The sequence below is a fragment of the Zalophus californianus genome, chromosome 5 (assembly GCF_009762305.2).
Source record: "Zalophus californianus isolate mZalCal1 chromosome 5, mZalCal1.pri.v2, whole genome shotgun sequence".
Lineage (NCBI taxonomy): Eukaryota > Metazoa > Chordata > Mammalia > Carnivora > Otariidae > Zalophus > Zalophus californianus.
In genome coordinates, this window is record NC_045599.1 from 59,638,300 (window position 1) to 59,665,701 (window position 27,402).

At 40.0% G+C, this 27,402-nt stretch overlaps 1 protein-coding gene across 1 annotated transcript in view; it reads right to left on the reverse strand.

The window, feature by feature from the left end:
* Positions 1-27,402, reverse strand: part of DMGDH (dimethylglycine dehydrogenase) — a 65,821-nt gene that overhangs the window by 27,183 nt on the left and 11,236 nt on the right. The window contains exons 5-13 of the mRNA XM_027606860.2: positions 23,944-24,148; positions 16,245-16,493; positions 14,210-14,408; positions 7,157-7,326; positions 6,277-6,430; positions 4,399-4,564; positions 3,799-3,929; positions 2,330-2,547; positions 427-584 (exon numbers count right to left, since the gene is read on the reverse strand). Of these exons, the coding sequence (XP_027462661.1) occupies positions 427-584; positions 2,330-2,547; positions 3,799-3,929; positions 4,399-4,564; positions 6,277-6,430; positions 7,157-7,326; positions 14,210-14,408; positions 16,245-16,493; positions 23,944-24,148 (1,650 nt within the window). The remainder of the gene's footprint in view (positions 1-426; positions 585-2,329; positions 2,548-3,798; positions 3,930-4,398; positions 4,565-6,276; positions 6,431-7,156; positions 7,327-14,209; positions 14,409-16,244; positions 16,494-23,943; positions 24,149-27,402) is intronic.

Below are 27,402 nucleotides of genomic sequence, written 5' to 3' on the forward strand. Positions count from 1 at the left end.
TCACCAACTCTCTTCCTCAGAAAGACACCTTTTGGTGTGATTTCCCTGAAAGGTACATAAGAAGAAAGTGAGGGTGGGCAACGCGACAGAGGAAGAAGAAGAATTTGAAAAGCGTCCCTCCTATACTGTGGGGTAAGCAGGCCCCCAGAGCTGCAGCTCCACACACAGTCAGAGATGGATGTCCAGGGCTCTCTGCCAAGCGGGAGGAATTAAAGCAGAATAAACAGTGTGTCATAATTCCACCGAACTTTCAACTGGGGGGAAATGAAGGAGAAAAACATCTTCCCTTAATTAAATAAAGTTATCTAATAACACATCATTTCTGACATAACAGTCAGAGCCGATGTTAATGCAATTAAAACTAGCTGTTACACAAAAGTCAGACACAAGAAACAAAATTGTGATGAAGATGCTAGCGTTTCAAACCTCTGACCCCCAGGCTCTGAAAGCTTTCTCCAATCTTAAGGCATTCATGGCGTATGTTCCGAAATTATCGATTCCCTCCTCCTGGCCTGCATTCATGATAATGTCATAAAGAGCTGCAGAATCTTCTCGTCTGTGGTATAGCTCCCAACCCAGCTCACCTGAAACAAATCCACAAGTACCACACTAGAGTAAGAGCAATGATCACTTGGTCTAACGTGCATTAATTAGCTAAAACACATAAATAAATGGAGAGAGTCCACTTATGTAATATAGACATGGTTGAGTTTTAAAAGACCAGTTCACAAAAAGTTGCAAAGGAGCCTGCCATATCACAGATGCATTCATGCCCCATCCCGTCTCCCACACACAGAGTGATATCTAGGACACATCTTCTCATGACACAGAAAGATGTTAATATAGGAATTAATCTGGACTCTTGACCTCAGCTTCATGATATTAAGTGAGTAATTAGCATGGCATAGTTTATCATGATAAGGGATTCGCGGTTTAGAAACCTCAACCCCTGGGGCGGCTGAGTGGCTCAGTCGGTTAAGCGGCCAACTCTTAGTTTCAGCTCAGGTCATGATCTCCGGGTCCTGGGATTGAGCCCCAGGTCAGCGGGGAGTGGGGCGTCTGCTTGTGGATTCTCTCTCCCTCTGACCCTCCCCCTGCTCCTGCTCTCTTGCTCTCTCTCAAATGAACAGATAAATCTTTATTTAAATTAAGAAAGAAAGAAAGAAACCTCAACTCCCAACTCCTTGCCCCAAAATCACAAGGCTTAAAAATATAGGCAACTGACAATTATTCAAATGGTCTTCACTGTGGGACAGCCATTAACTCTAATGCCCCCCACACCCCTTTTCTTCCCCATTCGGTCCTTTTAGTCACCATGAGAGCTGTGGGCAAAAACCAAAAGAAATGAAATCTAACCCAAACAGTCTTGTTTATTTTTTATTCTGTTTATGTTTTACGCTAGTCACCATTTTGCGAAGGTCAGGTGAAAGAAGGATGGGAAAAGTGGACGGTGGAAGCCCAGAGAAGAACTATAGCCTTCATACTTTAGGTATGTTGTCCTTGTTCCCCAATGTTGAGGGCTGATGGTGATGTGTTTTTCCAGGACACCACCAGAACATGAGTAACATGTAATTGAACAAATGCCTGAGCACCAAGTACTCTTTCTATGAAAGAACAAGGAGGGCTAGAGGAAGTTGGACGTGAGCCCACAGCACCAATGGGGAACTGAAGAGCATTCATTCATTTCTATTTCAAATACATACTATGCACAAAGTTAGGTGCTATAAGAAGACTTTCCTAAAAGAGCCTTAATGGTAATACTTGAAGAGAGGTGCCTGATACATTTAAGATGGTCTCTATGAGAGATTCTATCTATGGAAGACCATTTTTTTTTTAAGATTTTTAAAATGTATTTATTTGACAGAGAGACACAGAGAGAGAGAGAGCACAATTAGACGCTTAACCTACTGAGCCCCCCAGGAACCCCTATGGGATACCATCTTGAATGTTCCTAGAAAGAGTCGGCTGACCTGAATATTGTCAGCCCTTCCAACTACTCTAACAGCTATCCTCTTCCAACTTTTTTATCTACCCTTCCAAATAATAAGAAGCCATGGGATTGGAACAATGCGAAATATGGGAAATGACTCCCCCAGACTAGGAGTGAATAGACAGAATTATTGTAAGAGCTGGACAGGAGAGATCTTCCTCCATAGTTATACTGACAAAAGTCAGTGTATTCGTGTGTGAGTGTGTGTGTGTGTGTGTGTGTGTGTGTGCGCGCGCGCGGACAGGTGTACATGCATGTGCTCATGTTCATTTGGGCTAGCTTCTTTTAAATTTTAGAGACCTTCTCTTAAATTTTAGAAAATTGTTTTCCAATTCTTACCAGTATAAGATATCCTAATAGCAGTGACAGGAATGTTTGAAACCTTTAAAGACTTGGTTTGAAGAAACTTGAAAACTTCATCACTAAGATCTTCAGCGGTCAGTTTCTGAAGAACCTTTCTTGCATGGGGCCCTGCAATACCAAGGACTCCAAGTTCATCAGTTATGTTTCTAATTTCAACATCATATCCACCGTTGACTGCCTCTTCTTCAATCCATCTGCATTTGAGTCATAAACATCGTGTTAAATCTTGCTTGAATAATGCATCTTGGTGACATATTAATTCTCTGAAGACATGCTCTGTGTCTAGAATTACCAGGAAGTCCCCAGAGTGTCATTTCGTGTAATAACCTAATTTTTTAAGTTGAGGAAACTGAGTCCCAGAGATGTTAAGTGATTCTCTTTAAACCACCCACTTATAAATTTGGAGATAAGTTTTCATAGTACAGAAGGATCCTTCAATTTAAATAAGCTCTGCCACATAATTCTTTTAAATAGTGACAGCCCTATTGCATTTAAACTAATGATTCAATCTTCGAAAATTAATTTAAACCCAAATTTTCTCTAATACCTATACATGGGACGCACATTTGTGCTGCTAAAGGTTAATAATGTGCCTGCCACCCGACACATAATTACTTTGATGATCAAAAGGAAACAATAAAAACTCTAAAGACTAGTTTCGATTTCTAAGTCTTGATGAGTTATTGGAACCCAGTTTTAGGGTTTGTTTATAATTTATTGAGAGTCCCTGGAACTACATAAAATGATCTGAATTTACACAAAGCTAAGCTACTAAGATACATCTTGGATTGGAGGGTATAATTTGCATCATTTTACAACCATAGTGAGAATCTCAGAGTAAGACATTTATTAAACAACAGGATTCAAAATATTTTTGGAATATTAAAGACTACAGATTTGACAGTAGACTAAATCATGGACCAAAGACTCATGTGAAGGATTGACTCGGCAAGTCAACGATTAAATCTAGCTTTGGGCCAGAGAGCACAAAGCATTAAGAAGGAGGAAGCTAACCCAGGGAGGCAGCTTACCGAAGTGGGTATCAGAATCAAAAGGAGTGGCTTACACAAGTTACACTAACTCAAACTTCAGTTTTCTCACATGAAAATGGGAATAATATAGACCTTGCAGATATATCTACTAAGAGAATTAATTGAGATAATGTCTAAAAAGAGTACTGACACACTGATGATGTCTAATAATTGGGAGTTAATATTTTTAGAACCAGCAAACCCTCTGGATGGATTACCTTTGAGGGGTGTGGGGACAGGGTCCCTCACTTCAAATAATTTCCTATAAAAGACATGAAATTTATTTGAAACAATAAGGTTTAAGAATTAAAGTTGTACTTTAATTGGTAAAAGAAAAGCTATTGGTAAAAGCACACTGCAAGATTGAGTCAGTATATAATCTATATAAAATTTTCTTATTAGGTGCATACTTACCTAAGATCATGAAGTTCGGATCCAGAACCAGTTATTAGTAAAAACTCCCCAGGAGTTTGGTGAGAAACAGTCAACTCAGCATACACTCGACCTTTTGGTGTCAACATGTGACTTATATTTGTAAAACCCACCTACACAAAAGAATTAAAAATTACCTCAGGATGCAATTAAAATCTTACGTATCCTTTTAACACAACATAGAAATAAAAATGCAAGTGTCAACAATGAAAAACATCTGAATCTTACCATTTATATCAATTGTGTGAACTATCTTTAAACCTAGACCCAAGATTAATTTTGAAGTTCTTAGTTTCGATGATAATTATAACTATTTGTCATAAAAATTACACTCAAGTCAATTTTGCAGTTCCCTGTTGACACAATTTAGCAAAGTCATAAGGTCCTTGGATGACAATTTGTTCAACAAAATTTAAATTAGAAAATTAGCTAGAATATTCATGGTCGGTTGAAGAGCTCCAGCATTCATAAAGAAATCATTAAGTGGACTAAAGTAACATACTAATTAAAAAAAAAATATGAGAGGACAGAGAATTAAGCAGGCCAGAATCCTGAACCTTGTACTCATATAAGGTTATTTACCTTTGGAATGACATTTGCAAAGAGATGGTCCAACAGTCGAACAGAGTCTTGGCCTTTGATGTTAAACTTGCCAAATGGTGACAGGTCAATAACCCCTACTTTTTGCATAACCTGTTTATACTCAGATCCTACAGGCTCAAACCAGTTTGTGCGGCGAAAACTGGGCCTGAAACACAATGTTTGTCATAAAACAACTGTCATTCATTTTCAAAAAAATTACAGAATATTTATTAAACACTGTTAATCTAGAAAATCCCATTTGGGAAGAAAAGTACAACCCAAAGTTCTGTTCTGTAAATCATACACGTATGGTAGAAACTGATTTTTTAAAGGTACTCTTCTATTCCTTTGACCCATTTTGTAGTGAAAGACATAGTATTAATTAACTAGAAATTAAGATAGGACATGTGGGCTCTCAGATCTAGAAGAAAGCATAGAAGTCTACCTACCAGTCCTGAGTTTTTCGATCTTGGTTGCGTATTAGAATCACCTGGGGAGCATGTAAAAAACATCACATTTTTTTGGACCTAATTAAATCAGAATATAATGGGGTAGAGCGATCTTGTCCAGTGCTTCTCAAACACTGATGCAATTACAAATCACTTGCACTTGTTAAAATGCAGATTCTAACGCAGCAGGTCTGAGGTGAGGCCCTACACTCTGCATTCTAACAGGTGATGCTCAAGCTGTTGGTGCATACCCAGAATAAGCAAGGACTTGGTCCAACATCTTCATTTTTCAGAGAAAAGGCATAAGGTGTTTTCCAAGGCTTTTGTCTTAGTAAATGACAGAGCTTGGCCTGGAACAAAAAGTCTACTGACTCATTCAGGGTCCTTTCTACTTGATAAAGTTGACTTCTAATGAGGTATTTTAACCACAGAACAGACAACTGTCTGCTAAATGAGTTTTCAGTTGTTTAATTATTAAAATAATAGAAGAAACAGATCAGATCCAAAGAGCAAAGGTGAAGGACAGATTGGGCATTTACCTGAGTCACTTAGGAAAAACCAAACCAGTATTTTGCCCCCAGATATTCTACACTGATGGTCTACTGAGCCCAAATTCATTAATCAACAACTGGGCCTCTAGTATCCTTTATACCATTTAGATCTGGTCTTAAAGTAGACATCAAAACCTGCTTAAATAAGCAAAATGACAAGTCCAAAAAAGAGAGAGAGAGAGATAACAATTTCTAGATTTGCTATTTGTTTTCTCTTGGTTTATGGATTCTTATGAGAAAAAATATATAATCACTATTAATCCCAAATGACAACAATGGTGTGTAATCCAAGTACAACAATGGCAACAACTTTAGAGGAATTCAGAGGATTGTTTTAGTGGCATGCTTTATGCTTTAGCTTAATGTCAAATGCTAAGTAAATGATCTTTCCTCTTAATTTATCAATGTTACATATAATTTACATGACTCACTGCATACACACTAGAAAGCTGTTGTATGAGCTCTTCCTTGATCAATAGAAAATCCATATTGCCATACTATTTCCATTCGATGGGATTTGACCAGGCATCCTAAACCAGGACACATCTTTAGAAGCCAACGGAAGCCAGGTGGGGATATAGAGGGGATGGGGAAGGTTCCTCTGAGCTCCTGGAAAATGCCAAGTGGAGGCATCACCTGAACTGGCTGTAGAACTCTGGAGGCCACCAGGGTCCTAGATGCGAGCCAATGTCACATGGGATAGACTAAAATGCCTCCACCGCCAGAAAATAAGTTTTGTAGGAAAAGGCTCAATGCTCTTTGGAATGGGGTGAAGTGACCTGGGGCAAGGGGACAGCATTTCTCTTAAGTCCCTCCATTCCATCTCCAAAATTTCATTCTACATTCGGAGCCACAGGCAGGTTACGTCATTCACTTACCTGTACTGAGTGTCCTGGCCCGGTTTGTAGAACCAGTGTGGCTGCTCCCAGCCTGCATGGAACCCCATGGAACACTTAGACTCCAGGGTTTTATAAAGCCCACTGACTCGCTGAGTCGGCCTCCCGGCAAATCGTTCTTCTTTAGGATAACCAACTGAAAAAGGAAAACTAGTACCTAAATAGCACAGAACCAAAACTATAAACAATTTTGCAAGCACTCAAAAAATAGAAAACACAGCTCTTAACATCCAGAAGCATATATATGTGTATGAAACTTATGTAGAGGATGGTAAGTACACTTTTTGTGGTGATCATTTCACAATGTATACAAATGTCAAATGCTATGTTGTATGCCTGAAACTAACATAATATCATGGGTCAACTATACTGCAACTTAAAAAATAATGTAAAAGGGCACCTGGGTAGCCCAGTCAGCCAAGCAACTAACTCTTGGTTTTGGCTCAGGTCATGATCTCAGGGTCCTGAGATGGAGCCCCAAGTCAAACTCTGGGCTTTGCACAGAGTCTGCTTGGGACTCTCTCTCCCTCTCCCTTTCCCCCTTCCCCTGGCTTGCTCACTCTCTCTCTCAAATAAATAAATAAATCTTTTTAAAATTTTATGTAAAAAAACACAAATTATCATTTATATAACAATCCAAGGATAAAGTAAAAGTAGATTTAGAACTTAAAATCGCTGATGCACTCTACACATTAAAAATACACGTTCATATAGATTCCTTGTTCTGTCTTAAAGGCATAGTGCTTATTAGAATCCCTAAGTACTCCTACGACAATGCACAGAATAGCAAGCAGCTAGAATCAGAGGCACTGCAAGTCAATTCTGTACACACTTTGTAGACAATAGTAAATTTGCACCTTACCAATATTGTTGAATCCATATGACTCTCTTGCTTTGGCCTCAGTGTACTGAGTTGTTGTCCATTTGCCATAGCGATTGGGATCCAATTCTATTAGATCAAATGGAGGTTCTCCGTGCAGGATCCAGTCACTGAGATATTTCCCTACCCCGCCAGCGTGGATTATGCCGTATCTTTCAAAACACAGAGATAAATACACTGTTATTAACATATGTAGTTTTCAAATAATGAAACATGTCCAACTATTTTACAGGTCCTCCACGTTGGAGTGTTCTGTGCTATTTAGAACATTTGACAACATAATGTAGTTTTTTTCCTCAAAAAAAAAAAAATACATGTTTAGGGATCCAGATTAAAGGGACCTGACTCAATAGCTAGTTTGTTTCCATAGTTTCAAGAAATGCACACCTGCAAAATAGCCTAGAGCTCTTAGCTAGGAAAGTGGCTCACTTTAAGAAAATGGAGGAAAGGAAACAAAGAGGAAGGCTTAGTTGTTATCTTCTCAGCCCCTTGGAGCTAGGATTATCTTGACTGATAGGAAACTTGCAGGAGAAACTGTACACTGCCCACGGGCACATGCATCTCTTCTCAGACTCAATTTAGTTCAGGTCCCCTTAGGCGATGACCTCTGTGCAGGGACCTGGAACCTTGATCTCAGAAGCATTCAGAGCAAGAGGCACTCACCCAGGGACTTGGGGGGAGGGGAGGGAAAGGACCACTCTCCCCTGTATTTTGCAACGAATGGGTCACTTGGTGGCAAGGGTAGGCTTGTTTTCTATTTCTATATGACGATGCTTTAAAACCAAGAACATGACTGTGGCAGATAATTGGATCTGAGATGAAGGAATCACAGTTTTACACTGGCTGCATGAAGTTCTACCCACTCACTCCAGTAATGAAGGACTTCTCTGTAGGTTTATCTATGGTTTAGGTCAAGAGAAGCATCTGAGTAATTGGATGGGCAGAAAGTCACGGGGGGATGACCAAGAAAAGGAGCTACATGAGCAGACCTCAAAATACCAGAAATTCCCGTATCCCAAATGGATTCTAACAGCCAGAATCACTCTGAGAGCGTGGGAGAACCTCAGCAAAGACTATAAATATTAACTAACTTTCCCCACAAGATACCAGTTTGGCTATTTTATAAAAATGAATGACTGGAGCGCCTGGGTGGCTCAGACTGTTAGGTGTCTGCCTTCGGCTCAGGTCCTGATCCCAGGGTCCTGGGATCCAGCCCCGCATCGGGCTCCCTGCTTGATGCGCAGCCTGCTTCTCCCTCTCCACCACTTGTGCTCTCTCATGCTTTCTCTCTCTCAAATAAATAAAATCTTAAAAAAAAAAAAGAATGACTAAGTTGTTATGAGGATATTTCTCAAGTAGAGTAAGACGGCAATAATTTATACTTCTCTGAATCATTTAAAAAAGTGACATGGGTCATCCAAATCACCCATAAACAATTTCACTAAGTTTCAAGAAGGCAATAAAAATGATTAAATATATGCTTAAAATTCACTCATCCAGTGGTGTTACTTGGGGGGCATCCATACTTGCATTTTGTATTCTTCATAGGTAATAATATTGTTAAAGACAAACTATTTCATTGCGTATCGTAAATACTTTTTCACAGACCCCCCCCCCAAAATTCACTCATCCAGGTCCATGTATGATATACAAAAGCTGTCATTTTTGAAAGCTAGAGATGCTGTTATAAGGCCTGAAATTGTGTAAAGTTTTATTGACATTTATTGAACACTTGCTCTTTGCCAGGTATCGTTTCTATCTAACATATACTGTGAGATGCTGATTTATTCTTTAATAATTTTATTTCACCGATGGGAAAACCAGCCCCCACACAGGGGTTAAATAAGGTCACACATTAATAAAGAGCAGATTCAGGACCCAGACTCAGTCATCTGACCCCAGGGTACACTCCTTATTACTGGACTTTACTTCTTCACTGGTTCTCATTTTTTTTTTTCAGCCAAGACACACATGACAGCCAGTATTCACATTCTTGACAGACTCTTTGGGCAAAGCCAGGGCTGTACTTTGTTTCCTTTGGTCTCACTGCCACACCATTATGTTCTTTCCCTTTGAACAATGTATATGAGCTAATAAACAGGGCAGAGCGCCGTTCATTGGGGATAATCCTGAATCAAGTCTAATTTATTTTCTAAAGGTAAATCCTTTGCAAACTTCAGCTCTCTAGCCATTAACATGTTATATGTAAACACACAACTGAGTATTCTGAAACATCTATTGGGAGCCCCTGGCTTAGGAGCTAAACGTAAGCATGGAGTAAGAGAGAATTCATTGACATGGCATTGAAAAGCACAGAGCAGGCAAGCAATACACGGTGGCTGTTGGGTCCTTGTATAACCAACAACAGAGTATGCCTGTGCCCAGTTGATAAGATTTTCATAAGGAACTAACGTGTGAAGGGGAAGTGGAAGGGAACTGGATGAGGGAAGGAGAGTTGGGTTCTTCTGTTGCTGGCATTAATCTGCAGAGCCCATTTCTTCTAAATGGCCCAGCTCCTGTGCTTTTTGAGTGTTTGTGTCTGCTTTGTATGACAGCTCTGTTACACTGTCAGATGTTACATCTTATAGCACTCTCCCCTCCTCTAATTTGCTGTTTTTATAATCTGTTCTAAGCCAAGAAAACTAGATTCATTTCAATACAATCCATTCAACATTTTGGGGGCATGGTGTCAGTCACCTAGAAGCAGAAAACCTTGTTAGAATTGTGACAAAACAAAAGTAAAATAGCCTTGACTGAGGATAATCTGTGAGTAGGGTAAAAGAACACTGGCATTTATGTAGACAGTTTGCAAATTCCCCAAATTCTCTGGAATGGTTGTACCAGAATAACAGACAACATTGAAACGCAGATCCCTGGATCTGCATAAAATCTTTTGGGATCCCTGGTTTTCTGATTCAACACAACTTCATGGGTTCTCCTGACAAATAGGAATTTCACAGATAGGATGTAAAGGAGGATGAAACACATTCAAGTGACTAATCACAAGGTTGAGATTCTTTTTTAACATGCCCATAGGATAATTCTGCTGCTCAACCAGGTATGAAAACCACTGGCCTCCAGAACCAGGGAATGATCACAGATGTAAGCCAGGAGGGGCAGCCAATGTGAGCATTCCATATTACATAAAAAATATCTTAGCAATCTCAACTTTTAGATAACAAGAAGTCCTTTTTGGTTCAGACCAAATCTGTCAAAGAGAGGAAGGCACTTTGCCTGTCCCCCGCTTGTCATCTTCCCTATCCAACTCCCAATGTCTACAATGTGGGAAAATTACCCAGAACAATCAGAATAAGAATGCAACATCAGCCCCATGCAATTAGATACAATTTCAAGATAATCAGTAACTGGTGTCCTAAAGAAAGCAACTTCCTAATTTCCTTGGCAAGTAGTAATAGATACTCCATTAAAGTACAAATATAATAAGGCTAGGGATACTGCCTGCTTGTTCAGAGCATGGCTCATGGCCAATGATCCACAAATAGTTGTTGACTAAATCAAAAATTCTATGACTGAGTCAATTGCAGAATCAAAAATAATAAAGATTTAGGAATAAATTTAGCAAAAGAAGTATAAAACTTACACTCTGAAAACTATAAATCATTGTTGAAAGAAATTTTAAAAGACCTAAATAAATGGAAAGGCAACCCATGTCCATGAATTGGACTTAATATTGTATGACAATACTCTCCAAGTTGATCTACAGATTCAATGCAACACCTATCAAAATCCTAGGTGGCTTCTTTGCAAAAATTGACAAACTGATCCTAAAAATTATATGAAAATTTAAGGGACCCAAACTAGCCAAAACAATCTTGAAAAAAACAAAAATTCACACTTCCTAATTTCAGAACTTACTACAAAGCTACAGTCATCAAAACAGTGTGGTACTGGTATGACGATAGACCTATAGATCAATGGATAGAATTGGGAGTCCAGAAATAAACCCATACATAAATGTGAATTGACTTTTGACAAGGATGTCATGGTATAATAAAAGATAAATATTTGGTCTTTGTCCCCATTTCCTGGCACAGAACTCCTAATAACCTCTGGAATTCATAGTCTTTTGTATGCTAATGAGATGGCTCAAGGTGCGGTGAGAGGTACTTGGGGGGTTAAATAGCTTCAAGATAGGGGCTGGTCACAAGAAGTTCAATCATCAAAAAAAAAAAGGTCAATCATCAATGGTCAATGATTTAATCAATTATTCCTATGTAATGAAACCTCCATAAAAAACCCTAAAGGACAGACTTCAAAGAGCTTTCAGATTGGTGAGCTTATTGATGTGCTACAAATATGGTGTACCAGAGAAGGCATGAAAACTGCCCCTCCCCCTCATACCTCACCCCGTGTATCTCTTCCTTTTGGCTGTTACTGAGTTGTATCCTTTATAACAAATGGGTAAAAGAAAGTATTTTCCTGATTTCTGTGAGTCATTCTAGTGAGTTATCAAACCTGAAAAGGGGGTTGTAGGAACTCCCACATTTATAGTCAGTCAGTCAGAAGTATAGGCGATCCCGGGCGCCTGGATGGCTCAGTCGTTAAGCGTCTGCCTTCGGCTCAGGTCATGATACCAGGGTCCTGGGATGGAGCCCCGCATCAGGCTCTCTGCTCGGCGGGAAGCCTGCTTCTCCCTCTCCCACTCCCCATGCTTGTGTTCCCTCCCTCACTGTGTCTCTCTCTGTCAAATAAATAAATAAAATCTTAAAAAAAAAAAAAAAGTACAAGTGATCCCGAACTTGCAATTGGTGTCTGAAGTGGAGACAGTTTTGTCCTTAACCAGTGGGATCTGCACTAACTCTGGAAGTTAGCATCAGAATTGAATTGAATTGTTGGATACTCAGTTGGTGTAGGAGAATTAGAAAATTGGATGTGGGTGTCAGAAGTAGCAGCCGAAAAAAGATTTCACAGAAGCCAATGCGATTCAATGAGGAAAGAACAGTCTTTTCAATAAGTGGTGCTGGGATAACTGGCTATGCACACAAGAATGAAGTTGGACCCCTACCTCACACCACATACAAAAATTACCTCAAAATTGATTAAAGATTTAAATGGAGGAGTTAAAACTAGAAAACTCTTAGAAGAAAACATAGGTATGAATCTTTACGAACTTGGATTATAAAATGGTTTCTTATATATGACACCAGAACTACATGCTAAAAAAGAAAAAAATACACATTCTATACTTCATCAATATTAAAACTTTTCGTGCCTCAGTGGACACTATCAGGAAAGTGAAAAGACAACCCAAAGAATGAGAAAAAATTTGCAAAACAGGTATCTGATAAAGGTCTTGTATCTAGAATACATAAAGAACTCCTACAACTTAATAATAAAAAGACAAATAATTTTTTTAAAGATTTATTTATTTATTTGAGAAAGAGAGCATGTGTGTGGGGGGGAGGGGGGCAAGCAGAGGGAGAGGGAGAGAGAGTCTTAAGCAGACTCCACGCTGACCACAGAGCCCCATGCAGGCTCGATCTCACGACCCTGAGATCACAACCCTCCAAAACCAAGAGACAGATGCTTAACAGACTGCGCCATCCAGGCGCCCGGACAAATAATCATTTTTTTTTTAATGGGCAAAGGATGTGAATAGGCATTCCTCCGAAGACATTCAAGTAATGTACACGAGAAACACTCCTACGTGCACATGCCTGCATATGCACACTGCAGGTAATTACCTAAACCCTCAGTTACTTTATGCCCTCCAGCCTTATATCTCCATCTGGTTTTCTCCCTCTAGACGTCACACAGATGTAAACTTAACACTTCAAACCCAAACTCTCAAAAATGAAACTCACTATTTTTCTGGTTTTCTCTCCCCATGGCCCCAGCATCCAACCAGGGGTCAAGTTAGATAGTTTGCCATCATTTGTTATTTTTTTCTCGTCCTCAAGACCTAATGCAATCAATCATCAAGTCTAAATATGTTTATCTCCCACATTTCAAAACCCCCTGCTGCTCCCTCGGTTCAGACCACAGCTTCTCTACTGTATTGGCAGGACAGCACCCTGACCAGCCCTGTGCCTCTGGACAGACCTCACTGCCTTGTCTTCAGCTCTAGCCCAGTGCCTACCAAGAGACCTGGCACAGAGTTGGCAATCATTAAATATTAGTTGAATAAATGGCCAAATAAAATGGGGAAGAAAAATAGAATATTAGAAGCTCTGATATGATGGTAAAGTGGGCTTGACATTAATATTCATTAAATTAATGGGACAAATATTAAAGATGAAACATCAAACGGGTAATGGAATCATAAATAGTAAGCAACCTGAAGAATCATAAAGAAACAAATTATGTTGGACAAACATGAATTATGGTAAAAAATGCATCAGATATGTTATTCATTTGATATTTTGAATTATGTTTGTCACATTGTGTTAGGAAAACATCCTCGTAAAATTGGGGTAAACTGACCAATCTGAACATATACAGCATGAAAAGACACATGAATAATGGAAATGGCAGGAAATATATAAAGAGAAGTTTTCAGGAAATCATTACCCTTCTGTGTGATAAGCTTTAAAACCTATACAAGTGATTAAACCATTAATAATCCATAGTAAGGATTTTAAAATTGAAATATTTTATTCCTTGGGATGCCTGGGTGGCTCAATCGGTTAAGCATCTGCCTTTGGCTCAGGTCATGATCTCAGGGTCCTGGGATCAAGTCCCACATTAGGCTCCCTGCTCAGAGGGGAGTCTGCTTCTCCTTCTCCCTCTGCCTTTCCCCTGTTTGTGCTCCCTCTCTCAAATAAATAAATAAAATCTTTAAAAAAAAGAAATATTTTATTCTTCGTATCTCAGTGGTCATGAAAGGAAGAAAACACTCTGCCCTCCCCTATTTTCCATCTTGGCCTGAGACTGTGAGACAAGACTTATCTAAAATACTTGACTCCATTAAAAAAAGAAAAAAAAAAACTTGGCTCTGTAATAAATGTTGAATTAAATGGAGATACTAAAAATAAAACAATAAAAATAAATAAATAAATAAATGGAGATACTCACCCAAAGCCTATAGCCACCCAGTAGTTCCTGACTCCCTGATGGGGCCCCACCATAGGCAGAATGTCAGGAGAATAGGTGATGGGGCCATTGACGATATTGATGATGTCAGCCTTTTTCAAGACTGGAACCATTTCCATGGCAGCTTCAACATGTTCCATGATTCGGTCAAGATCAGACTCAAAGAGCTCCTTTCCAAACCCTGCATAGACATACGATTGTGGTCAGGATGCCTCAGCTGCCCTGACATGTACTCTGAAGTGACTTAAATCTGAAATTTAAAGGTGGTCTGTAGGAAGGTATTTCCTTTTTTTCCTTTCTTTTTTTAAGTCTAAACTTAATATTCACTATCGACAGATAGGTACCCATCACATTACTGAGAACAACAATGTTGTTTTTGTTGAAACAATAAAATCATGAAAGTTAACCTTTTTCATTAGTAATAAATTTAAATCTAGGTGTATTAACAGTTTTCAACATTTAATCCAATAATTAAAAACAACAACAACAACAATTATTGGTTTGTCAAGACAGAGCTTTTATCCTTCACCATGAAAGTCTACTCTACCCTCCCAGGTAAAGGGCAAATGGGAGCTTACAAAATCATGTCAGGACACAGGGGAGAAAGAGAAAAGTACTCCAGGATCTAGGATAATGGATTCCAGATGCCTTTCAGCTCTCAGCAGAGAAGGAAGGGCATGGAGGCCTCCTTCCTCAAGCCTGCTCCCCTAGGTATCTGAGGGCTAGAATTTCGAGAAAAGAGTCAGGGTCTTGGAACACAATCTTTTTCTCAGTCCTCAAAGGTACTGTGACTGAAGGCAGGGCCACAGATGAGCTTCTGAAAGAACTTCTCCACCAGTAGTGGGAGCTTTCCCACACAGCAGGCAGCCAGCTTCTGTTCTCCTGTGAACTGCACGCTGGATTGGTTGCATGGAGGCCTGTAGACCACTGGGCTTGGACCAGGACATGCATACACCCAGGGCCAGCTCTCCCTCCAACCGCAACTATTTAAATATTTGTTCAACATTTATTTGGACGAGAGGCTGCCAGCATGAGGGAAGAGCAGAAAGGAAGGCTCTCAGGTAGCATCAGCCCTCCCTCTGAGATCAGGAGTTATTCCACCCAGGCCCAAATGTGCAGAGCCCACACAACAAGACAAAAGCCCTCAGCTAGCTGGAGCTGGCCAAACTTCTGTGGAAGGCAACGGAGTGATCATCTGTTGTCACATGGGCATAGGTGTATTGAGGAGTAGGAGAGAGCTTCATTCCCTATCCCAAGTATAACTATAAAATTATAGAAATTGTACTTTCTATAATTCTAGAAAGTACAATTTCCTCCATTTCTTTATATCCCTTATTTCAGTGTCCCATGGACATTTTAGCACTTTCTATAGATTGTTTTAATTGTTTACCTCCTTATGTGACCTCCTATCTCTAATCTATCTTGTAGAAATGTTTCATGAAAAACAAAAACAGGTCCATCTCCCTTACAGAACTGGAAAGACAAACTATGGTTCCTCCTGCTTTAGCCTAGGGCTCTTCTAATCCATTTACGTAGTAGGGGAAGGCCCCAGTTTGCAGGCCAACCTGTCCTGCTCTGTGATGCACTCTGAGGCTTTCATACTTAGCAGCCTGGATATCCTGTCTCTGACACCTGCCATGTTTCCAACTGTCAAAACACAGTAGCAGCCATATCCAAATCTGAAAACTAGACCAAACAGGTAGGGGATTAAGGAAAAAGTGGGAGGCAGGAGGTTGGTGTGGGCAGGCAAAAATGACCTGAAGCCTTCCAAACCAGCAGAAGATATGTTTCTTCAGCTTCTCCGTCATCAACTGCCTCATTTCTCTTCCCTTACCTCTGCTGTGATTGTTTGAAGGGACACGGGAACAGGGCTTACCTCAAACTGCTCACCTCCACAGTCCTAGGTATCTGGTAGTCCCATATTATGGTGTCATCTGAATCTACAGCCAGCCCCAAGCCACAGAAAAGACAAAACACATGTGCCTGACCTGCACCTGCTTGCGTTTATGGAACCCACCTGGAGGGACTCCACTGGTGACCCATGCGTCCTGCACTTTCATTTTCTCCTGACTTTCATATGGACCAAACAAAAGCCCATCCCTTTCCTGTCGGAGATAATAGGATCCTTCCAGGTCACGGAGCACCGGGAGTTCTCGTTTTAAAGCTTTCACTTCAGGTATAGTCGATGTGACAACATATTGATGCTGGACTGGAATGAGAGGATGTTCTAGTCCCACCATCTTACCTACTTCACGGGCCCAAAGTCCTTAAAGAAAAAAAATTTTTTTAAATGTTACCACATATGAAAACATACCACATCTGACATGGCAATTTATTTTAAAATAAAATATTCAGAAGACTTTAGTACTCATGGCAAAGTCAAAAGAATGTCATAACGACTTTAAATTTTTTGTCATTGCAAAACTGAGTGGGGGAAGAAAATAACTGTATTCTACCCTGCCCCAGCATTTGAAAGATATCTATAACCTAAGCGAACTCCATTCCTGAAAAAGCATTTTGCCCATAAGCAGAGAAAGGCAGGAAAACAACAACAAAAACAAATTTACTTGAAGGGAAAAATAAACAACCCAATTACATAAAATGTACAAATGATGATAAGAAAGACAGTAATGGACTGACGCTATTCCTGAAAGACAGTTGATCAAGCAATAAGGGGCCCTGTGTGATCCACATAATAATTATGCATAAGAAAGCCCCGAAAGTCAGTCCCTCCAACCCCCAGGCCCTCCTCTACCCAAGTTACTGATACCTAAGATTCTACAAATACAAAATTGTGCGTTAACTTAAAATTTGAAAATGTATAGGGGCACCTGGGTGGCTCAGTCCCTAAGCGTCTGCCTTCGGCTCAGGTCACGATCCCAGGGTGCTGGGATCGAGCCCCGCATCGGGCTCCCTGCTCAGCGGGAAGCCTGCTTCTCCCTCTCCCACTCCCCCTGCTTGTGTTCCCTCTCTCGCTGTCTCTCTCTCTCTGTCAAATAAATAAATACAATCTTTAAAAAAAAAAAATTGAAAACGTATATACTTTGGGAGAGAGAGTACAGAAGTTTTATCTGTTATTGTAAAAGTTTAGTTAGAATACATTTGTAAGATCCTTTCCTGCAAAGGGCATGAAGGAACCAGGAGTCCAGAGCAGGAGGGAAAAAGAGTCACAGCAAAGAGGAAAGGGCACCTAAGTAGGTGGGACTTCCTGTGTGAGAATGTATCTCACTTCAGTGTGTGCTGGGCACGTCTTACTGGTGGCAATGAATGTTATTTTTACCTTTGCAAAAGAAGGAGTCAAACTGTGGCTGAAGGTACCCTTGATTCTCCCCCCAGGTGACTCTTCAGTAAACAGATGTGGAGCTAAAGTCCAGAGACCTTGGAATCAAGGTCTGGAACCAAGACTGGGAGACCCTGGAATCATCACACTTAATTGGTATTCTTGCTACGGAAAGACTTTATTTTAAAAATCTAAGACACCTTTACTTGCATAAAGGTATTTCAGAATCTAGAATGATTATATGGCAGGGAAGTGGTGTCACCTGACCCATCAGTGGATTATTTGGGGGGAAGAGGTTCTATTTGGTTGTTTGCTTCATAATAATTTTGAGTAATCATTCAAATGATTAGAGAATCTTATTCAAGTTATTTCTTTAGAGGTTGCATTCTTAATTTTTAACAATTTCCGCTTCTGCTTTTTTAGGAATCTAATAAGGGGTTCTGGAGCCTCTGTCATTATGAGGTTCAGAGCTAGATCCAGAATTATCAATTATGAATCAGTCTGGGAACCCAGACTATGTACTCTTATGTGTCCAAATTTATTTCTATTTAAGTATCTAAACATCATCCTGTGTTCTGTTGTTTTGTTCTGGCCTAATGGCTAAACTGGCCGTACTTGTTTAATAGTCCCAGAAATGGATGTCTATTTGCAAACCAAAGATCATACCTGTGGGCATTAGAGTCTCTTATTAGTCTTTTAATAACTTACAGATTTAATTTATTTTTGTTAGTAGGAAGATGTGAATTTCCAATGTCAGGACTTTGTAGGAAAATATAGGAAAGCCATATATTCTAGTTCTATGCAATTATAGCAGATTTAAAATATGAAAAAACAAAATATTTAGCCTGGCAATTCAAACCACTATAGTATCCTCAATATACTTGTTTCAATTAAAAACATAAATTGAAGAAAATAAATTCTGTCCTATTCAAACATATTTATGAATTTCTGAGTCTAATTGCTTGCTTATTAATGCACTTGATCATTAAAATACAGTGGAAACATATACATAAATATTCTAGAGCTATATGATTTCAAACTCCATAACAAGCTCTATGCTGTTTTACCCTATGGTGGTGGTGTTTGTTGGCATTTTCTTCCTCCATATGTCAAGGATATTAACCTAAATCTGGCAGAATTATACCTCAACTCTTGCTACGTCACCCACCCACCAAGTTCCAAAGGTAAGAGAGACAAATATGGAAGAATCACTAAAATCTACCATTATGACCTGAAAAACAAGTGAAGGGTCAGTAACAATGTTATTGGAAATGCCTTCCATTTTTTTTAAAAAACACAATGATTAATTAAATGGACTTAAAATGAAGAGGGAAGGTTCTTGGATAAGTTTACTTGTATAACATGGTTTATACGGTGACAAGGATGGTTTATACAGTGACATTCTTCCATGCAGAGTATCAGTCAAAATGAAGCAATTCTTTTTTGGCTGAACCCTGGGCTTCATGTTGGCATGATCCAATCATATTTCTGATTTACCATGTTAGGAAATTTCTTAAGTAAAGTTTACAAAGCTTAATGAGTCAATTACGAATGAAGTCAAGAGAAACATTCTTCACCATGCAGAGAAAAAGCTTACATCATAATAAATAGCTTCTGTTCATGCCACTGAGCTACACATTAGGTGGGTAGAATGAAGCAAATTTTTAAAAATTTATTTTTATTTTTTTTTAAAGATTTTATTTATTTATTTGAAAGAGAGAGACAGAGAGAGAGAGGGAACACAAGCAGGGGCAGAGGGAGAAGCAGGCTTCCTGCTGAGCAGGGAGCCTGACGTGGGGCTCAATCCCAGGACCCTGAGATCATGACCTGAGCCGAAGGCAGAAGCTTAATCGACTGAGTCACCAAGGTGCCCATGAAGCAACTTTTTAAAAGTTTCAGGTAGCAAAGGCAAGGTAGTCTATTTCATCCCAAGATGCTAGGAATGTCTGAAACTGGTTTTCAGCTCTGCTTGCTCAAGAATAAGGTTACTACATTCCCGCTCCTGTAGGAACATCTACGTAGTAGTGTTTCTCGAAAAATGTTTTGCAGACCATCTGGAGCAGACAACACAGCACCTGGAGTATTTATTTAAAATACAGCTCAGGGGTGCCAGGGTGGCTCAGCCGTTAAGCGTCTGCCTTCGGCTTGGGTCATGATCCCAGGGTCCTGGGATCGAGCCCCGCATAGGGCTCCCTGCTCCGCAGGAAGCCTGCTTCTCCCTCTTCCACTCCCCCTGCTTGTGTTCCTGCTCTCGCTGTGTCTCTCTCTGTCAAATAAATAAAATCTTTTAAATAAATAAATAAATAAATAAACAAACAAACAAATAAATAAATAAATAAAAATACAGCTCAGAGTCCCCAATCAGACCACTTCAGTTAGAATCTTTCTGAAGTCTGGGAAGTGGCCTATGGCGATTCTTATGCCCATTAGCTTGAGAACCAAATGTACCAGCAGAATGGGTGCTGTATGACTATAGAGCAAGTGAAAGGAGGTGGGTAATCTTAAAGCCTGTACCAAGAGGTTATAGTAAACTGATGCTAGTCTCCCTGGGATGCGGGGTGGGAGGAGAGGGTGCAGATAAAGCTTTCAAAGAAATAATTCTAATCATAATTATTACGCTTAATTTTTTTAGTAATTTTTTATTATGTGGTACTGGTTCTGTTCTGTCTTCATTTACTGATCATAACAACCTTTTGAGATAGGCACTATTATCTCCATTTTACAAAGGAGTAATTTTCCCAGGTCACAGGGTTGGCAATACGTGTGTTTCCAGGCCACAGAGCCCCACTGCCCTGGACTGTGCTGGAGACATATCGGCAAACGCACATTTTTTTACTTTTAGACTTTCATTTTCATGAATATCCTGAAGACTCAGCTGCCTTCTGTTACGACTTCATAAGAAGAAACTCCTAGCAGGTTATGGTACAACTCAGTAGATAATAGTGGTATTTATATCTTTTTACTGGGGTCACATTTCCAAGTCTACATCCTGGTTACTTTAATTAGATTTCAGAGCTGGCCTGAAGGCCTTGCCTGAATTTGTGCGACATCCTGGTCTCACTGAGTAACTCTGGGATACATTCCAGCAGACGCTCATTCTCGAATCATGTTAGCACAGTGCCTTCCGCTGATGGTTGCTTTATTCATAAATTTGATCTCTGTTAGCTTCAATTCTAGAAGCAGGCATGTCCATACCTTTGCCCTCAGTTACTGAGGCTTACCTTTTAGGGAGCTTTTATACTTTAAATAAACTTATTTTGAAAACAGACCTACAAATAATTAAATACACACCTCTCTACACCTTCCACGGACTACAAATATGCAGTCAGTTAGATTTCCTCCAGTAACTTCTACCCAGTGGAAGAGAAGAGATGGAGGAAGAAAAGAAAAAAAAACAAGATTATGGGCCAGAGATCTGACCTGAATGAGATAAAGAATTGAACATTGAGACAGCATAGTTCTTCACACAGTTTTCAAGAAGGAGGGGCCTGGATTACCAAGAACCGAGGATGGGAAAGGGAGTAGATGCGGCTAGGTAAAAAGCTCCAGGAGCCTGCCCTAAAGGAAAAACTAATTTATAAAGTCTCCCTCAGTTTACAAATATTTTAGCAATCTACAAGAACAAAGCATTCGATACTATCATCAATAACCTAGTTTCGAGAAGGAAATGTAGATACAGTTAAAGACTTTATAACCTGCAGCCCATCGACAGATACTTGAAGTGGGCAGAGTGTAATGTTCCTCCGGGAAGTTCCCAACTATCTTTATGTTAATGCCTTACTAGAGGGGTAAACAACCTTAACTTGACAATGGCAAGGCCTCCAGTATCCTGTGAGTCTTCTTTAGCATATGAAAGTTTTTTCGGAAACCTCCCTTTTTCCTTACCTCCCCCAACCCCATAGTATATAATCAGCCACCACTCACAACTCCGGGGCAGCAGCTCTTTCTGCCCACGGGTTCTGTCCCCGTGCTTTAATAAACCACTATTTTGCACCAAAAAAAAAAAAAAAAAAAAAAAAAAGCTCCAGGAGCAAAGGACAAAGAAGGACATCTTGGAGAACAATCCCAGGAATTCGGTTCCATGTAGTGGTAAATGCAGGGCCACACCATCAACCTAATTCCCAGGATTTGTTTTCCCAGGCCAGCGCCATTTTCCAGGACCTCCTGCTATTGCCCTCCCCTACTCCAATCACACCACAAGATTTCATAGCTGCATAGACAACTTCATCTGGTAACTTACTGTTTGGGTGAGATCTCCTTAAGAATTATTCAGTGATTCCTTATTCCTCACAGTAAAGAAAAAATTTATTACAGCAGTAATGAATTATGTAAATCAAAGCTTACCATTTTCGGAAAATGATAAATAAATGTGTTAAATAAGTTCTTCTACATGATTTCTCTAAGTATCAGTTGGGAGTGGTTGCCTGATGCACTTGTTGAGAGAAATGGCGGAGCATGCCCGAGCCTGTCTGAGATGAGTGCAGTGATCAATTAGCGACGTCTGCCCGGGTGCTGGTATGGAGGTCAGAGTGTGTTCGTTTAGTTTGTTTAGTTTGCTATCACTCTAAAAATGGTCCAACGTATTTAGGTAATACATTTGTGAGACCATAAAGTTACAAGATTAGAAACAGTCCTGACTACATAGGAAAAAAAAAGATGAATGATTTCATTATCTTAGACCTTCTAACAGAATTTAGATCAGTGGTCACTAAGGATGGTAATGGGTGGGTGGTCTCAGATAGATATTAGGGGGGTGAAGGGTGAGGCTCAAAAACAGAGCAACGTTTTATGCCTTGCTTTTATTTTTTAGGCAAGTCCTTTTACATTATTTTGAATTTCAAATGATATTGAAGAAAGCATGAGATTTTTATGCTTTTTCCAATGGGGGGCATGGATTAGATTAATTCAGAAGTACTCTTTTAAACTCTTAAATATTGAAGACATGACTTTTCTAGAACCACTAAGTGTTTTGTTAAAAAAAAAAAGATAACATCAATCAAAAGTTACAATTTAGAGGAAAGAACTTAAGGGTCCATGTTTCTGACCTGTCCTCACGGCATATCATTTGACTTGATAAATAATGATTGTTTTCATTTTATAATTTGAGCAATGACTCAAAGAGCAGACCACAAGAAAATCAGTTACTCTCTCCTGCTTACTTTGGGTTTTAAATTAACCACTATGAACCACAGGTAAATACAAATTATTAGCCCAGTTTAGACTGCATAAGCATTTTCATTTGCGCAAGAACTCACTTTTGTATGTGTGATAGTTGAAAATGACTTCACAGGTAAAAGACCTGTTAGAAAGTGTATTAACCCAGGAGTCAAAAGACCCAGGTCCAAGTCCTGGCTCCAACATAATTGTCACTTTGCCAAGTAACATGACCTTTCCGGACCTTGGTCTCCACAGTGGAAAATGAGTGGCTTGTTAGATTATCTCAAATAGCCCTTTTGACTTCACTACTCTGAGTCTAAGTTGTAACAGAGCAACATTAAAAAAAAAATTATGAAATATATTTAATGATGTTCTGAAAGGAAAAAGGTTAAACTTTTCTTTTTTTTAAGATCTTATTTGAGAGAAAGAGCACGCGCATGCAAGAGAGCCTGAGCAGGGGGAGGGGCAGAGGGAGAAGCAGACTTCCCATTGAGCAGGGAGCCCGATGCGGGGCTTGATCCCAGGACCCCGGAATCATGACCTGATCATAAGCCGAAGGCAGATGCTTAACCAACTGAGCCACCCAGGCACCCCAGGGTTAAATATTTTTTGACTGGAGTCAAGCAATCAGAAATGGATGAGAGAGAACACAAATGATTAGATCTTCCCCCAAAAGCAAACTGAGAACAAAAAGGATGCTCACAAATTTGCACACTAGACTTTATTAGTATAAAGAAAGAGTGAACGTAGAAGGGAAAAAGCAGCATCATGAACAAAACATGATCTGGAGTAGAAGAAAACAGGATGGAGAAGAACACCAACTTTCTTTTTTTTAAAGATTTTATTTATTCATTCATGAGAGACAGAGGGATAGAGAGAGAGAGAAGCAGAGGGAGAAGCAGGCTCCCAAGGAGCAGGGAGCCCGATGCGGGACTCGATCCCAGGACCCTGGGATCATGACCTGAGCCGAAGGCAGACGCTTAACCATCTGAGCCACCCAGGCGCCCAGAACACCAACTTTCTATGTGTGTAACCAAGGGCAGAGTGGCATCACACACCAAAAGCAAAGTGACAGAGGGAGGGCTTTGTAGCTTAGAAACAGACAAAATGTTCATCTTGGGAACATTACAGTGTTTCCCAACAATGTGCCTAGTATAAAACATTACGCTATGGCCACATGTCTTATATCTTTGCCACTTGAAAAAACCCACTAATTTAAATATATATATATATACATATATATATATATATACATCATATTTGTATATATGATGCTTACCTGCAGTATTCACAATTCTATTCGCTCTCATAGATCCCTCTGGCGTTTCAACATCCCATGTTCCATCTGACCTGGGTTTCAGAGAAGTCACCGGGGCGGGATATTTTAAAAGGGCACCATATTTCCTAGCCCCAGCAGCGAGGGCCATAGTTAGAGAATAAGGATCAATGTGACCATCTCCAGGATTATATAGTCCAGCTAAAATCTAAATTAATCATAAAAGAGTCAATATTTAAACAAAACATACCCATTATCCAGTGTAACTATATCCTGCCAGGAAATGTTTAGTAAAACTGGACTTTAAAAGTGCATCATGGCATCGGATTGATCAGTCTGTACTTCTTTTTCCTTGATCAAAGCTCCTGCGGAGGCAGGACTCACACTGAGTGTTAAGTAGATAGCCTATTTGACAGAGGCTTGCAGTTGTCTCCAACATCCATTCTCTCCCCTGCCCCCCATAGCAATGGAAACTGAATGTGTATTTAGACACATAGCCACTAGGAACAATTTCCAATAGTTGGCAGTTATTAGTTCCAACTGGTAGCTAGAAGCATTACTAAGTTTTGGTCAGTGAAATACAAATGAAAGTGTCATGTGGCAGCTTTCATGAATAGTTTTTTTTTTTTTTTAAGATTTTATTTATTTATTTGAGAGAGAGAATGAGATAGAGAGAGGGAGCATGAGGGGGGGAGGGTCAGAGGCAGAAGCAGACTCCCCGCTGACAGCAGGGAGCCCGATGCGGGACTCGATCCCGAGACTCCAGGATCATGACCTGAGCCGAAGGCAGTCGCTCAGCCAACTGAGCCACCCAGGCGCCCCATGAATAGTTTTTTAAAAACAATTGGCATGGGGCGCCTGGGTGGCTCAGTCAGTTAAGTGTCTGACTCTTGATCTCAGCTGAGGCCTTGATCTCAGGGTCTTGAGTTCAAGCCCCAAGTTGGACTCCACACTGGGCATGAAGCCTACCTAAAAAACAAAAGAAAACAAAACCACTGGCATGTGCCCATTGTCCCTTCTTTGTCTTTCCTCCCTCCTATTGTCTGGAATGCAGACATGATGGCCAGCCGGAGCTCTAGCTGCTGCCGTCTTGGAATCAGGACAGAGGAGTCACACCCTAGGAATGACAGGGCAATCATCTAGAAGGCAACTGGGTTCCTGAAATCTTCACGGAAAACAGCCACCATTCAAATCCTGGACTGCCTAAAGGAAAGAGAAACTTCTATCGTGTTTAAGCATTATCATTTTGGTTTCTGACATTTGCAGTCAGTCTAATACTAATTGATCAATTATTTATATTTCATTGTTCAGTACTATTAACAACTTCACATGTTAAGTGTATACAGGTGTCAGGAAAATGTATACTCGGCTTAGTCATTCAACAACTAATGCTTGAATACCTATGTTGCACTAGGACTTCAGGCTAGGTACCATGGGGAAACAAAGAAGAATGACAGTCTGATCAAACAAGTTGATAGAGGGAACACTGTGCAGTATTATAGTTAGGTCTCATTCATTCAATAGAAATCTACTGAGCACCCAATACGAACAAGGAGCTTTTGTCAAATGTCTTTTCTGCATCTATTGAAATGATCATGTGTTTTTGTCCTTTATTCATTCTATTAATGTGGCACATTACACTGATTGATTTTCAGATGTTATTTTTTTAAGATTTTATTTATTTGTCAGAGAGAGAGAGACACAGAAAGAGCACAAGCAGAGGGAGAAGTAGACTCTGCTGAGCAGGGAGCCAGACTCAGGGCTCGATCCCAGGACCCCGGGATCATGACCTGAGCGGAAAGCAGATGCTTAACTGAGTGAGCGACCCAGGCACCCCAGATTTTCAGATGTTAAATCAACCCTGCATCCCTGGCATAAATTCCACTTGGTCATACTGCATTATCCTTTTTATATGTTGCTAAATTCAGTTTGCTAGTTAAGGATTTTTGCACCAATATTCACAAGGGATACCTGTCTCTCTTGTGTTGTCTTTGTCTGGTTTTGGTATCAGGGCAATACTGGCCTCATAGAATGAGTTGGGAAGTGTTCTCTTCTATTTTTGGAAAAGTTTATGAAGGATTAGTATTAATTCTTCTTTAAATGTCTGGTAGAATTTACCAGTGAAGCCATCTGGGCCCAGTCTTTTCTTTGTGGGCAGCTTTTGATTACTAATCCAATCTCTTGTTATAGTTTTAGTGCAAGAGACTTGTTTTGATTTTTTTTTTAAGATTTTTAAAATTTATTTATTTGACAGAGAGAGATAGCGAGAGCAGGAACACAAGCAGGGGGAGTGGGAGAGGGAGAAGCAGGCCTCCCGCTGAGCAGGGAGCCCGATGCAGGGCTTGACCCCAGGACCCTGGGATCATGACCTGAGCTGAAGGCAGACGCTTAACGACTGAGCCACCCAGGTGCCCCGAGACTTGTTTTGATTTTAATGGAATTCATATTACTGTAGACTTCCAAATGTCAAGTTGGTATTTTATAATGGATATGTCCTTATTGCCGTAATCCGGTATCTATTTGATTTGTCACCCCCCTGCCCCCAGATCCATACACTACTCTTCCCACATATTTCCATTGCCTAATACCTCTGAGAAAACTCTGATCGTGAGGACTTCCAGCAAAGCATTCCAAGAGTGACATATAAACAGATAATAAGCATAACCTTACAGTGATGGAATTTCAGTGCAGACAATGCAACTCAAGTCTGCAACCACACTGTCATCACACAAAACTCCAGAGAAGAGAAGGCCAGCAGCCTATAGACTCACGAGGGCAAACAACCCCAGCACCCAGATCAATGATACAAGGTGCCGCTCCAGTTCAGTTCAGGTAGGGAGGAACATAAGCCCCTGCTTCTCTCACCAGCCCCATCTGGTGGTATACTTAAGTAGTGCGCACAATGGAGTCAGAGAGCCTGGCTTCAAGTCTCTGCTCCATCTCTTTCTAGCCGGATGAGCCTGAGTCCATTATGTAAACTACCTAACCTGCAATTTCCTATGTAGCAATAATATATATTGTATAATATTATTGTGAAAATTAAATAAAGTTATGTATATAAAGGGCCTAGCATAGTACCTGGTACGTAAATCTACGCTGTAGCAATGTATAGTGTTAGTCAGGCTTATTATCTGAATGGGATTATTGCCTAGCCAAAAAAAAAAAAAAAAAAAGACACTAAATTCCCAAGTGGATTTTCTCAGCCAAATTTGGTTAAAACTAGATCAATACCTGATATAGAGCCTGTTGGAAGTACAGTTAAGAGCTAGATGGTATTTGTGGAGCAACATAACGTGGCCCTTCTAAATTTGATTCTGTAAAAAGTCTGAATAAGACAGCCTTTCTATATGCATATTTATCATACCAGGTAATTATTTTCTCTGCAGTTCTCAAACAGAAGTTTATGTATGGAAACCCCTAGATCTGGGGACACAGTAATAGAAAGGTATTGAAAATGCCCCC